The sequence below is a fragment of the Dryobates pubescens genome, chromosome 8 (genome assembly GCF_014839835.1).
Source record: "Dryobates pubescens isolate bDryPub1 chromosome 8, bDryPub1.pri, whole genome shotgun sequence".
In the NCBI taxonomy this organism is placed as follows: Eukaryota; Metazoa; Chordata; class Aves; order Piciformes; family Picidae; genus Dryobates; species Dryobates pubescens.
The window spans coordinates 17123958-17139636 of NC_071619.1; the positions used below are offsets into that span (position 1 = coordinate 17123958).

General features: G+C 41.8%; 1 protein-coding gene across 2 annotated transcripts in view; it reads left to right on the forward strand.

Annotated features, from left to right (window-relative positions):
- The window catches only part of ARHGAP22 (Rho GTPase activating protein 22), a 134329-nt gene that overhangs the window by 86502 nt on the left and 32148 nt on the right, over positions 1-15679 (forward strand). Inside the window, exon 4 of one of the 2 annotated variants that reach the window (XM_054163512.1) lies at positions 6574-6750. In XM_054163512.1, the coding sequence (XP_054019487.1) occupies positions 6574-6750 (177 nt within the window). The remainder of the gene's footprint in view (positions 1-6573; positions 6751-15679) is intronic. The other variant, XM_009897773.2, reaches the window with a different exon arrangement.

The following is a 15679-nucleotide window of genomic DNA, read 5'->3' on the forward strand; positions in this document are numbered from 1 at the left end:
TCACTTATCAGTGTGTGGCCTACCAGGAATTTGGGTTTGTTTATTTTGAAGGTTTTTGTCTTATTTGAAGTGATTAATATAATTAACCATTTCATCAGCTTAATTAAGAGGTAAGTCTACATTAACACAAGTCACACATTATTAAGAAAGGCAACTCCAGGCAGGAGAGTCAAGCTAACCTAACACCATTGTTATGTATAAAAGGCCAAAAAGTAACCCAAATCTTAATTTCTTGCATAGATCCTTACAATTGAAATAGAGCACTGCCCTCAGGTTTTCAAGGATTTTCTGCAGCCTGTGTACCAGTACAGAGAAGCTGTGGTGCCTCTGTTCGTGTTAAGTCTTGTCAGACTTTTTGCATAAGAAACCACAGCTCTGACGTCTAATCTCTTTGGTGTTTTTAAAGCTGTTTAATGGCATCTGAAACCACAGATGGTATGGGAGGGTAGAACAGATCACACCACCTTAGGATCAGTTTATAGGTGGCAGTGGCTTTAGACTGCTTGCCTGCCTTTGCTTTATTCTTTGGGATGAAGTATAAGATCTGGGATAGAAATATCATTCAGGAACTCATGAAAATTCTTTACATGAACTTTTAGATGAAGGTTTGATCATCTTCCAGTTGTAACTGCCATGAAGCACGGTGCATTGAAAAGCATTTAAGGAAATTAGGCATTTATATTTGACTGAAAAATCAATGAGACTTTAGTATGTGCTTGTAAATTCTGCCCTAAGAAACCACATCAGTTTAGAAGCTGAACTTCTTCCAAACATTGGAAATTAAACACTTTCACCTACAGATGTGCATATTGCCATAGTCTTGTTCATAGAAACTGACTCACAACAAATTTCTTTTGATTCAAAGCTTTTTCTTCCCTATCATAAGTTTACTCTCTCAGCTTACACATCAACCTCTAGCTTGGATATCACATAGATAGATAGATAGATAGATAGATAGATAGATAGATAGATAGACAGATAGACAGACAGATGAGTGGGTGGGGATAGATAGAAATATAAAAATCATGGCAAGGACACATCACTTTTTACTCTGCCTCTCAGTTCTTCACAGATCATACCCTCGTAGATCCTGTCAGTTTTCCTTAATTTTATCTGTCACTCCTCAACTACTTCAGATTTCTCTTGCTGTTTTTTCTGCTCTCAAGTAGCCTAATTAGAGCATTTCAGTATCAGTTTTGTGTCCACAGCAAGTTTTCCTTTCTGCTAAAAGATCATCCTGGGGAAAAAAAAACAATAAAAAACAAAAACAGCAGAAAAGCAGTAGAATTCTTGCTGGTTGTAGGGAAGTTTCAGCTGCATGCTGATGACATGGGAACCCAAGGTTCAGGTGTGTCAGACAGGATCCACCTCTAGCATTCAGGCTCTTGGCAAACTTTGGCTGGAGAAGAGTCCTCAGGACAGAGGTTTCAGCAGTAGCTAGAATCAAAGGCAATGACTGAAGGAAGGAATAAGGTTTCAAGTGACTATTCCAGTCATTCTTAATGACCTTTTGGTTACTCACAGATATTTCTTTTGTCTTTTCATAATCCAAAGATCAAGATTGGGCTTTAGTTTGTGTGTTTTTAACCCTGCTGTGCCAAGATTCCCTTGGCAAAATTAACCCACCTCATTTTTCACCTTTCATTATCAGGGAGACTTCAGAGTCCTGAATCTGACACTCACCTTCAAGAAAATAATAAAGAACAGATCAGGGAAAATGAGTCATTGCAATTGTTCTTTTCATCTGTGGGTGCTAGTTTTAGTCCATTTGTCAAGGTCTTTGTTGCTGCCTGTCTGCAATCACAGGCTTCCTGTCACTACTTGCTTTAGTACTGAGAGCAAACATGTCAGCTGGGCCTTGCATTACCCACCAGCCACCCTTTTCATAATTCAGCCTTGAACTGCCATTTGCTTCCCCACATGCTGCAGCAGCATGCATGGGGCCAAGTGGATTTCACTCTGACTGGAAATACCACTCTGCTATCCACACCAAAGCAATACAAGCATGTAAATATATACACACACACAAGCATTTTTCATTGTGTACATTTCCAGGAGGTTTGGTATAATGACAACACACAAGCACATCAGTAAGCAGAATGATGTAAGAAATGGGCAAAAGGCAAACCAAATGTGGAGGGGGGGGAAGGGGGGGGGTAGGAAAGGAAATGGTCTGAACGAAAAAAGAAGCTGCCAGCTTCAGCAGAACCTGACAGCAGCTTCACATGAGAATACCAAGTTCCTTCTTTCACATGCAATGGGACAAGGGCATCTTCTGCTAGGAAGTACAGTCTTGTTCTCACTGAACTTCTGTTTCCGTATAGGAAAAGGGGATCTAAGGCATGATTTCTCAGATGTTGATTTTAAGAGAGTTAAGCTTATGTGAAGTTCAAGACAAACGAAAAATGTCAATATTTCCTCATTGGAAACAGCTGTAGAGAGAGATGTAACTGAATGTCTGTGCAGGTTGTGTGAACAGGAATACAGACAGGTCAATATAGCTTAACAGCTGCCTTATGCTTTGCCCTTTCCAATGAATGCATTTTCAGTAAATGAAGACTTTTCAGCAAGCAGGGCTTTGAAGAGTGGATTGTGACTCCTACTGCTCTTGCAGGACTCCTTCTGACCTTTGCAAAGTCACTTAGCCCCAGTCTTTTAGCACTTAATCTTCCCTATTGCGGGACAAAGGGAAAGGCTGGAAAGAGGACTGGCGCAGTACTCTGAGATGAACACTATACAGCTGACATCAGCAGGAGATGGCTCCAAGGCCATATGAAATGCAGTAACACAAACCACATACAGCAAACAACATATGAGAGCAATTCTGCCAGGTTTAACTAGTCTGGGCCTGGAAGAAACTATTTGTGCAATGCAACTAGGGGCCTAAAGCCAAGCTGCTTCCTCAAAACAAAGATACCTACCAGCGAAAGTAAAGCATCTTGACAAAGATACCTTGAGATGAGTGACAAAGCATCGAAGTCATCAGGAACCTGCAGTCCTTTTGATGGTGAGCAGTAATAAACAAGTCTCTTAATCTTTCTAGGCTATTACAGTTACTGTATGTACTTGTTTGGTTGCTGTCCCCTTTTCTGCTCTTGAAGTTGCTCAGTTTCTGTACACATGGATGGAGGCCAGTGCCCTGCCGATTTTCTTTATGGATAATGATGGAATTTGGTGTATCTTGTCAATGTGCACTGGGAATCTGCAGAAGAGCAAGCAACTTGGTCACAGGTTAATGCTGAAGAAGAGGGACTATTCATCCCCAAAGTTAAGCCCCTGCTTCTGCCACATCTATTGAGGTGCTTGCATTCTGTGTTTGCAGATAGTTTTATTTTCCCTCATCTGGAAATGAAAGTGGCTTTGAGTAAAGGGACTGAAACTTGTCTGCTCATGCCAATCCTGGGCTACTCAGAGGTGGTCTCTGAGGGCCAGTCTTGTTTGTATGGGATCTTGATTAAACTTAAGTGAGAAGCTCTGTTCAAGAGAATGAAAAGCCCTGGTCTGTGCTCAGAATTGTTAGCAGAGTGTTCCTCTGTATCAGGGTGCTGAGCAGACAGAGTCTGGTTTAATTCTAGCAGTAGAAGTAATGCTTGTGCACTTCAGTGCAGGGGTCTGACAGCAACCATAGTAAGTGCCAGAGCTCTCTTAGTTGCTGGAAGAGGTTTGAGTGCAGCATCTGAATGAGAATTTCGTATTTCTATGACAGGCAGAACTAAAATTCCACACACAGCTATTTCTAGACAGGAGGGTTTAAAACTGTTTTCCTTAAAGGATTTGCTACAAACCAGGATGTTTGAACTGGGACAGAAAATAAAGCATCTGTGAATTCGAGGGGAAATACTGGACTTCTGAAGAAGGTGAACATGGCATTGTTTCCTTGGGTTTTTTTGTTAAGATCTAGACATTTGAATTTAGCTGTTTGTCATTCTTCTGACTACTAAGACTCAAATCTAGAGAATGTTTCGACATAAACATGCTTGAAGTCTGCCCTTTAGGGAACTCTAGCTCTGCTTGTTGCATCAAGGATGTACTGAGAGGAGCCAGCCATGTGTGGAGAGGAACATAATTAAAATGTTTCTAAAAAAACCAATAGTTTGTAGGTGGGTCTGCATGCTCTGTCACTGCATACACATGTCATGCTAACATATGAGGCTTTCTCTAACAGCAATTCTGAAGCTGCTTCTGATTTCTAAGCTAACCTTCATGTGTGGAGTTGTCCTTATTTGCTTGTATTTATATGAGTAGTCACTGCTGACTCTCCCACAGGCAGCTTTGTAAAGTCATGACCTTGCTCCTATTTAAAGTTCCAGTGGAGAAAGCCAACCACAGAGGAGTTATATGTCGATTTTGGCAGACTCTCAGGTCTAGCATATACAGAATCTTTTTTCACATCCTGTTTTTACAGACTCAGAAATATAAATGTTTTTTCCCTAAATATTTGTGTGAAAAAGGCCCATGAAGATTCAGAAGGCAGCTGGCTGGTACAAAGTAACATCTTAGGGGAGGGAAAATTGTAGTCAGGTCCCTGTGGTACGGTGATTTAGTGGGAAGATGTTGAGACACCACTTCTGCAGAAGTCTAGTAAGAAGTCATCTTCACCCTTCTCTGTTTATTACGCTTCACATGCCAATCTTTGTGTAGGTTAGTTCAACTGTTCTGACTGAATTTGTGGACTGTAGTGGATTCTAAGATAAGATTCTGCTCTGCTCTTGGCCTTCATGGCTTGAGCAGGCAAGATCTTAGCTGGAAACCTTTAAATTTAACCTTGACCAAGACTATTTGTTTGGTAGTGGTGCAACTAAATGGTCTTTCAAGCTTCCTTCTAACCCCTAACATTCTTTGTGACCCACACAGTCCTTTTTTTTCTGGTTTTTTTTTGAGACTCTTCCACTCTTTTGAAGACCTTGCTTGAGCTCATACCACCTGTCTGCCAAATCCTGAAACCCTGTGATGAAGGCTGTGAAAAGCCTCTTTCTTGCTGTTGTTTCTACTGTAAGATATTTAATTGTGAAAGGAATGGCAATATATCTGCCAGGTAAGGTACAGGAATTAGACCTTATGACCCTGCTTTCACCATGAAGCCAAGTATGCTGGTAAAAGAACTAGGCTGTGACAGTTTAATAGACTGTAATTTCCTGCTCTATATGCAAAGGATGTCCTCTTTGCAGGGGATTATGGTGGAGCATTGACCTATTCAGATACCTGCATGCTAGCCTTAATCAAGAGAGCTTTTGTGCTTTCTATATCTTAAAGAATACGAATCATTCAGTAAATTCTAGATGGGAGATTGTCTGAGAGGATGCTATAAGGAAAGAAGCAGAATCTGGATACATGTGGGGGAAAAGCATCATGGCTTTTGTCTCTCAAGCTGCTTGCCTTTACTGAAAGACTGCCTCAGTTTCCCAGTTCAGTGAATTGCTTCCCAGAGAGCTATAAAATGCTTCCCAACACATATCATTTTACTCCTTTTGTGTTCTAAATCAGTTTATGGTCCTAAGTGTGTCTAGGCCAGGAAACAATAGCAAGAAAACCTATTTCCTTGGCTTGCAGACAGCTCCCATCTTGTTCCATTCCCTAGATTAGTCAGGATTTAGGAGATGCATGTTTTGTGTATGCTAAATCAGTTCCACAGAAATCACTGCATGCCATCATCCTGCTCTTATCTCTGAATTCCATGGACAGGCAATCTCAGCTGCCCAGCACATGCTGGCAGCGTTAGCTGAAAGCCATGTAATCATGGAAATGACAGTGACACAACAGCTAAGATGTTATCTCTGTAGCAAAGCCAAAGGCAGTTTCCATGGTGATGGAGAAGCTCCAGCCTGCCAGTGTTGCAGCTGCAGTGTTGGACAGAATCAGTACCCTTTCTATACAAGGCCTTTTATGTGGCCCTCGTTAGGTTGTATCCAGCTCTGGAACAATAAAATGAGGGTAAGGGGAAGATTTAAAGCTGACTGAGGTAGGTGTTGAACTAAAAAAGAAAATGGGAAATGAAAGGTGAAAAGTCTTGTAGTATCCACAAGTGACAGATGTAGATGACAGCTTGAGTGCATTTGATACTCTGGTCATTAAGTACCTGAAACAACAATAATAGCTCCTGAGTTCTTACTTTAAGTGGGAGAGTCAGACTCATATCCTGAAGTCTTAGCTCTACTTCTGAATTGGGTCCAGAATCAGAATGTGTCTCTCATCTGTGAGATGAGAAATTTCCAGGGCCTTGGGGAAAGTGAATGATTTTTCTGCCCCTACATCTCATACAATTCACTTAGTCTCCCTTTTGGGTAATATTCTCTCAATACTTGGCACAGGTATGTGGGATTCATTTTGTACTCTTCCTGTAGGGGCTTCAGAGTTTGTGCTTTCATTTGGCTTATTGTTGGGGCAGCAGGTACAAGGTCTTCCTCTGCTTTCATCTTCTACCGACCTCTGCTTGGTGGGTGCTGCAGCACATGAGTTTACACTGTGTGTAAAACTCTCAATTAAAATAATAATTTGATCATTTTTGATGGGTTTAAGCATTGCTTGCTCTCATCTGAACTAGATACTAAAAGAGATTCCTATTCTTTCTTTCAGGAGGTGCAGGGGACCGAGAAAAGACACCTGTCAATCATGAGGCTTTCCTGCTTATGGCTAATTCCCAGAATGAAATGGAAGATTGGGTGAAAGCCATCCGACGGGTTATATGGGCTCCATTTGGTGGAGGTATTGCAAATAGCTCACATGCACATAAATTAAAACATTTGCCTCAAGGTAAAACATATTCTTGTGATACTAGGATATGTGTAACACTGTAAAATCACTGAGATGCCTAGATAAGCTCTTGATTGTCTGAAGCATTTTGCAGCAAGGAGATTGGGTTGATTATTTTGCCAGGATATGGAAGGGAATGGAAAGGGAGCGCATACCCAGACTGCAGAGCTGACGTTCAGTCAGAAGCAGGTGGTGATAATAGACATATCACAATTGTCAGCACTTGTGTTTTTACAGCTAATGATGAGCTATTCTGTGGACCTTTATTATACTTATGGACATGAAGGAGTGTGTCCAGTTATCTTGATTTTGATTCATGAGTGCAGATGCCCATCTTTAGCCTCCATACAGACAGCGACAACAAGACTTTTTACCCAGTTAATGTAAAACCCAGTTAGGAAGACAAGCTTCCACTGGCTTCAATGAATGTGTAGCCTGAGGAAGAACAGGGTCAGGCTGAATGAACACCTGTGAGTTAATAAAGCTGTTGACAATTCCTGAAATTAAAATGAATTTTAAAAAGAATTAAGTCAGACTCTGTGTTGATATTATAGCACAATCTACACATTCTCACATCAGTAGGTTAGACAGGAGGTATTTTTATGGTTTTGCACAGACCAAAGGTTTCATGGATGTCTTCTTCCCTGTTGGTGGCAACTATTGACTTGGTACTGGACACTACTCTTTGAAGTAACTTCTGTGCTGCTGATGGATTTCATGTAAATAATGGTATCATATGCAAATAGTGATATTGACCCCTTTTGAGACTTCCAGACAAAAAAAGTGCCAGATAAGGATTAGGTAAGACAATTACTTTTGCTGAAATTCCTAGTTTTCCTGGATCTGGTGGAAAAAGAAAGTGACCTTGCTGCAACTGAAGTAGGTTTATACACCACAAGGTCACTAAGACAACCCTGTGTTTGTCAGTAGCTTTCATCTTGTTTGGGTTTCTTGGGGGGGATTGCTTTGGATTTTGTTTGGTTTGTTTATTGTTTTGGGTTGTTCTTGTTGTTTTGCTTTGGGTTTGCTTGTGTTGGGGTTGTGGGGTGTTTTTCTTTGATGGGGGTGGGTGGATTTGCTTTTGTTTTATCTTTTTCCTCTTCATGAGTCTTGCAATTTGGAGTCTTTGTGTATGTGGAGGAGATAACAATCTCTACCGATGATGTTATTTTTTCCTCAATCCTTCTTTGACTTAGCAGAAAGGTTATATGTACAAAAGGCATCTTGTGTTTGATTCTGAGAGGTTGCATGAGATGTTCTTGTGCTGTGAGTAGGACACATCCTTTTTTGCTAGTAGGAATTGATCTATCATGATTTAAACCTTAAACATGAGTGTGTGCTTGTTTTCCTTTCTTTGTGAAGTCCAGCCTACAGTGAAGGGTCTCATAGACTCTGGACTCAGTGCAGGCCTCTTCAGTCCCTTCATCAGAAGTCTCAGAATCTTGGAGATGGTATTTCTGAGGCCATTTGTTGAGGACATGTAGGGTGTAATTTTCAACTCTGCTATATGCATTGAATGAATACTGTGAGGAAAAAAACATTCAGACATGACAAATAGTACATGCTCAGATTCATAGAATGGTTTGGGTTGGAAAGAACATTATCTAGTTCTAAACCCCCTGCCATGGGCAGGTACACCTTCCATTAGACCAGGCTGCTCAAGGCCTTATCCAACCTAGCCTTGAACACCTCTAGGGAGGGGCATCTATGACCTTCCTGGGTAACCTGTTCCAGTGCCTTACTGTAAAGAATTCTTTTCTAATATCTAGTCCAGATCTACCTTCCTCAAGCTTAAAGCCGTTTCTTCACAACAAGCCCTTGTACAAAGTCCCTTCCCAGCTTTCTTGTAGACCTTCTTCAGGTACTGGATGGCCACTATAAGGTCTTCCCAGAGCCTTCTCTTCTCTAGGCTGAACAGTCCCAACTTTCATAGCCTGTCCACATAGGGGAGGTGCTGTGATCATCTTCTTGGCCCTCCTCTGGAATCGCTCCAACAGTTTGATGTCCTTTTTATGCTGGGGTCACCAGAACTGGATGCAATACTCCAGATGGGATCTCATGAGAGCAGAGTAGAGGCAGAGAATCACCTCTCTCTAAATCTCTCTGCGAAGTTATCAGATAACATTTTGTTTTTCCTTTAAATGAGGCAGATACTCTTACTTTTACACTTGCTTCCAAGAACTGGGACTTCATGAGACTTCAAAAAACAGAGGATGAAATCATGAGAATGTGGGAGCAGGGCAGCACAGGGGGGAAATACAGCAGCTGCTGTTTGTTGCTATTTTCATGTACTGCAGATCTGATCTGGTTCCATCAATGTCAGTGTAAAGGCAGCTTTGGCTGCTGGCGCGAGCTGACTTAAGCCCTGCAGAAAAGAAGCACTGTCATTTGCAGAGCTGGAAAGAGTTACAATTATGTATTGATGTTTTTCCTCTAACTATGCTCAAATGCATCAGTCCAAAGTTACCTTGGCTGTGTTTGCTTTGTAGCCCAAGCTGCATGAACAGGTTCTTATGGTGGGGTTTCATTGCTTCTCTGAGCTTACTGAAGTACTAGCAACTGTTGGGAGTGGTCTTTTCCCAGGAGTAGTCTTTTCCCTCCTTGCAACCATCTGTTTCCACCACATTTCATTCTGCTAATACTAGTGGTCATGAAGCTGTGCCAGTAGGAAATGGCCTGTCCAGAGAATTAATTTGTAGGTAGACTGGCTGACCAGCCATGCTAACCATGTAGCTACAGCACTAGCAGTTCCAATACAATGAAAACAGTGAAGGGGAGATGATGAGATAGAAGAGGGAATGTTCATTCATTTCGACTGCAACCCAAGCATAAATTGGCTTAAAAAAACATGGAGCTGCATCCTCAGTGTCTTTGCTCTTCAGACACTAATTATTTATAAGAATGTCAATAACTAGGAAATAGTTAAGCTATTCAAACCATTGTTTCCAAATGATTTTAGCCGGTTTAAGGACACGATCAAACCAAACCTGCTCCTCCTCCATCAGAATCAGAGCAGGCCAATATGTCTGAGTGAAATCCCAGCCTAGCTCAAATGTAGAGGGACAATAAACATAGCTGTTCCTGTGTTTTAGTTGAACAATCTGAACTCTGATTTGCTGCTAGCACTAATTGAGCCGAGTCTTATCTATTGACGTTTTTTAATATTCAAAGCTAAAGGGATGGGAAGAGGAATTAAAAAGCAGGCTTCATTATTAATATGTAAATATCCAGCCCTGGAGAAGGTTGATATGGTGCAAAAATGAATTATGCCAAGATAAAAGGGGAAGCTTAGCCACACTTTAATCTTTGCTGATGTATTGAAGGAAACATAAATCTTCTTACGTGTTGATGTGGGCACATGAACTGTATTTAAAGGTGAAGAGCAAAGGCTTCTTAAAATAAAACAGAAAACTCCCCAAAGCTGCTGAGAATCCCAAATTATTAATAGGAGACACATTCAGACTTAAAAGCCATATGGAATGTGTGCTTTGAAATGCACTTCAAATGTGGCCTTGAAATAAAATTCTAGAATTCCTAAGTCTTTTGAAGAAGGGCAGTCTCGTTTATGGGCAAAATAATTTCTAACATGTTTCCCTGAGTTTCAGGCTCTGAATTCTTGAGTCTAGTCCATCTCATTTTGTAAACTGAGATGGGAGAGTACTCTCTATGTTTTGACTATGCCTTTCAAAACAGAGTTTGTCACAGTGGCTTGATGAAAGTGAGGTTTGGAGTGTATTCTGGCAGAGGATGATTAAAGCTGTTCCCTATGTGCCTTCTTGCCTCCCTGATGAACAATTTTTACTCTGAGTTTATCCCACTAAAACTTTATCTGGGAGTTCCTCTGTACCCCACATTCACGTTGTTCTGCAGCTGCTCGTTAAGTGCTGGTAGCAGTGCCATAGTGCTAAACACAAACAGTTTGAGGCCATAGACTTGGGTGAGAACAAACCTCTCAGTGTCCTCCAAAGGTGCATTGAGTGTTCAGTGTCATTGTAGAGAGAGATGGCCATTCCTTACTCTGTACACCTATGGTGAAGCTGCACTTCTAGTCTGAAGAAATGCAGCTATTTTAAGGAAAACTCCATCTGCTCACCTCTCAGTTGGCATGCCTTCCTCACTCTTGTCTGGCATCAGATGTAAAATGTAATGTGTCTGGAACCGAATTTTGGGCTATGAGCTACAAAAGCTGAGGTTTTTTTGGTGTGCTGAGTGGCATCATTCCCAGAGCTCAGCACACAAGCAGCAGTGAGTGGGAGCAGAATTGTTGTATGCTAACCTTCTGTTGTGCTTGTGTTTGTTTTCTTCTGTTTGCATATTCTTTTTTTTTTTTTTCCTTTTTCTTTTTGCCAGGAGCAGCTCCTTGCCCTTCTGCCAGAAATACGTGTCACAGCCCCTTTCTTTCTCCATTACGTTATCCTAATTTCTCTACCTCATCATCCTAAACTTTCATCAGTTCCTTGTGATGGAGGGGAGGTGACACACTTGGAAGGGATGTGCTTCCCTTAGGCACACACACACACACAGAGCTTTGCCTTTTGACAAAGTAATTGTGCTACAGGAGATCCACAAGTCATTTATTTGCTTAGGAGAAATAGTCACTTTTTAATTGATGAGCTCTTAAGCAGTGTCCACTGAGGAAGCTACTCTACTATCATTAATTCCAATCCTCTTCTCCATACAGATAGTGATGGGTGTATTCTTTCTTCTTTTGCCAGGAAAAAAAGTAGAAAGCATATTTTTACTGATAACCAGGGCACTGTGCCAATGATGTCTTGTATTAAGGGAAAGCTCGAAACTGGGGAGAAATCTAGGTATTAGGTACATATACACCAGGAAACCAGACTGTTTAGGAGCTAGGATATGGTATTTAGTCATGGGAGTCTGAGGCTTAATATCTCTACCTGTAAGAGAGGGATTGTCCAGTAAAAGCATCATGAGCACAGAATCACATCAGTGAATTTGAAATGTTAAGATGTTAAATGTTAAGCAATGAAGAAGAGGGAGGTTACTTCTGTGATATGCCCAGTGTGAAGACAAAGAGGAAGTTTCTGCTCTCTGTCTTTTCCTAGAGGGCTCTCCCAGAATGACAGTCTTAAGCAGGGTTCCTGGCTGGACCAAAAGGAGCCCCTTCTCCAGGTGGCAGGGTGGGCTTCCCTTATGCAGGCTCCTGCAGGTGTGTGGGGAGTTATGCTGGGTGTTTGCTATGCCTGATATGTGCCATTATCTCTGCACAGAGACAGGTGGTGCCTGATGAAGCTTATCAGTGTTTGCTCTTCAGTGTTGTCTGATACTGGGAGACAGGCCCTACCAAGGGAAGAGAAAGTTCATGGAAGTTATGGGTTCAGGTGTCTTCCCAGCACACATGAATCATGTGCAATGAGGCGCTGGTAAGCCTTACCCTAAGCAAAGGTATCCCAAACAGAGGGTATGCTTGTAGATATAGAAACTGAGAAAGCAAAACTGAAGTTCTGCTTACAGCAGAGACAGTTTCAAGATCTGGTTTTGAGATCTGATTAGATATATCTCTGTCAGATATATCAGGGGTTTCTAATACTGCTTTATGACAAACTTATTTTACCATCATGATGTAGCCTTGAGGTAGAGAAAGGCTACTGTCCTTTTTTGTAAGGGAGGAATCTGAGCTATTAGCAATCAAGTAACTTGCCTGAGGTCGCAATGACTATCTCTGAAATAGACACTCTGAAGGCCTGGTTCAACAGGGCAAACTGGAGAATCATAACCTCAGGAGAGCAGAATTTGACCACCTCAAGGACATGTTTGGAAGAATTTCATGGGATATGAGATCTCTTTGATATTCAAGGATTGCGTCTTCCAAGCTCAAGGACAGCCTTCCCTCTTGTGCAGGAAACCAAGAGAAGGTGTCAGGAGGTCTCCATGGATGGACAAGGAGCTCCTGACAAAGTTCATACCTAAAACAAAGCACAGGAGAATTGGAAGAAGGAACAGGTGTCCTAAGGTGAATGTAGAGAAACTCTGAGCATGTAGGAGTGGACTTTAGAAATCTAAAGCCCACCCAGAGTTGAATGTGGAGGGGGATGTGAAGGGCAACAAGCAACACTTTTTCAGGCATGAAGACCAGGGGAAAAAGAGACAGAAGAGCTAAGGTAATCAATGCATTCTTCACCTCAGACTTTGCTGGTAATACTTGTCTTCAGAATTCCCTAACCCCTGAAGCCAGTGGGAAAGCCTGGGGCAAGGAATAGTTGTCCTCAGTAGACAATGATCAGGCTAGGGAACATTTGAAGAAAATGGATATACCCAGGTCCATGAAACCTGATGGGATGCATCCACAAGTGCTGAGGGAGCTGGCAAATGCGTGACAGCTCTCTTGATAATCTTTGAAATGACCTGGTGATCGGGGGAAGTCCTTGAATGATCCTATCTTCAAGACAGGGACCTAGGGAACTACAGGCTGGTCAGCTGGGATGTTGACAGAGCAAACAAACCCAGAAATCATTTCCAAATATATGAAGGCTGAAATGTGACTGGGAGTAGTCAGAAGTGATTTATGAAGGGGAAGTCATGCTTGATCAACCTGATAGGTTTCTATGATGAAGCGGTGGACAACTCAACAGCAGCTTGTTGTTTGTCTTGACTTTGGAAAGGCTTTCAGCACTGTTTCCTGTACTATCTTCATTTACAAATAAAGTACTGACCAGATAAAAAGAAAGTGAGGTATATTGAAAACTCTCTGAACTGCTTGCTTTAAGGGTTGTCATCAACAAAACAAAGTCCATCTGAAGGCAAGTCATTGCTGGTACACCCCAGGGCCTCATATTGGGGCCAATACCACTTAACAGCTTCATTAATGACCTGGATAATGAGAGAGAGTACACCCTCAGCAAGAATGAAGATGATATTGGGAGGAATGATTGGTGCACCATGTGGTTGTGCTGTCATTCCTAGGGGCCCCAGCATGCCAGAGAAATGGGTGCATGGGGACCCTGTGGAATTCAATGAAGTCCGGCAGCTAGGTATGAATAAACCTAGGCAACGGTACATGGGAGCTGGCTAGCCGGAAAAAAGCTTTGCAGAGAAGTACCTGGCATGCTGTTGGGCAACAAGTTGAACATTAGCCAGCAAGGTACCCTTGTGACAAAGAATGCCAACAGATTCCTGGGTTGCATTAGGAAGAAGTGTATTGCCCTCAGCACTAGCAAAATCACATCTGGACTGTTTTGTCGAGTTCTGGGTTCCCAAGGACAAAAAGGATGTTAGCTTACCAGAGTGAGTCTAGTGAAAAAGGCCACCAAGATGGTTAAAGGATCGTGGCAAGTGAAATGCTGAGAAGGCTGGAAAACTAAAGGCAAAACTAAAGATTGTCAGGGGCAAAAAATGTTCCTTAACTGACTTTCGAAGATTCAAGCTGTAGAAGTCAGATGACTGCTCCACTACCATACAAAATTCATAACTTTCACACCTCTTTAGTTCACTCTTTGCATAAATTTCACCTTCAAAGCTGCCAGCTAAAGGTTTTAAGTGACTTTTGGTGCCAGTGCCAAATCTTATCTGGGCTCTGAGTGGTGACCATGTAGAGCACTGGTCACCACAGAGCTGAAATGGGTATTCTCTTCAGTACTGTGTCTGAGCTTGTGAGAGGGTCAAGCGCTCTGCTGCCAGTTTCAAAACCCCCAGGTTGCAGCATGAGTTCTGCATTGCAATGCTGTATCTCCATCTGTCATTAACCAGATTAGTTCCAGTGGCTTCTGAAATGCGTAGTGACGCTGTTTGGCATCAGGTGAATGAGTTTGTAGCATCTGTTAGCATGGACAGTCCTGAACGCCAAACAACAGCCATCCAGAGCTGAGGAATGACAGGCAGTTGACCAAGAATCCTTCTCAGCACTCTGCACTACTGGAGAGCAGACAGAAAAGAACCTACAAATAGAAATTAGTTCTGTTACATTTGCAGGTGAGCAGGGTAAAGGTTTCCATGGGATTTGCTTGATGAAATGTCTTTTGATTGGGAAAGGCTGATTTGGTAAAGTGAAATGCCATATGTGAATATATCCATTTGGATGAAACTTGTGCTAGGAGTTTTTTTAACTCCAGGATAGCATTTTAAACACAGGCTCTGCCCTGAATTGATCTTGTACTCCAGAGTTTGTGCAAGCAATTAAGGTGTCTAATCTATCTGAATTAAGCCCTTTCCTCAACAAAAAAGACTTTGAAAAGGGTCTTGGAAAAGAGAGGATTGCAGGAAGGCCAAATGGATAAAATTACAGCTGTAACAAGAATTTGAACAGTGCACAGCCATGAGATTTGAACAAAGGGAAGAAACAAACAAACAATCAAAAACCCCCAAACAAAAACAAACAAACAAAAGTGTTTCATGCAGTGCACAACTAAATGATGAAACTCATTGTCACAAGGTGTGGAAACAAAAGTAATAAATGGATTCAGAATTGCATTAGATGGGTTCATAGAAGGTAAGACCACCCAGACTATCAAAGAAAAAGGTTTGGAAGAAGTCATTAGTTCCATATACCTTGTATTGCAAAAAAACCAATCCAGCTTTGGATAAAATATTGTGGGTTTGTGTTTTCTTTGATCACAGCTATTAAGTGCCATGGAGGCATGGCTGTGCATTTGTTGCATTGTTGGTGGCTACTGACTATAGCATACAGTCTGACCAGCAACGCCTCCCATACTGGTGGTTTCTCTGTGAGACTATTTCTGTAATCACTAGATTCATGCTTGACATTTGACAGTCCTTAAAACACTGATGTTTCTCATTGCGTGCCCTGGTAATCTGTGATTAATGGGACAAACATGTTCCTGTGGTGTTTCTCAGCTTGCAGGCAAGTATTTTAATTTCTCTGTATTAGGCCTTTGATGAATGTTATGAGGACACGTGCTTACTGAAGAGGTACTATAGCCTGCTCCTTCCAATTTCACAGTTTTAACCA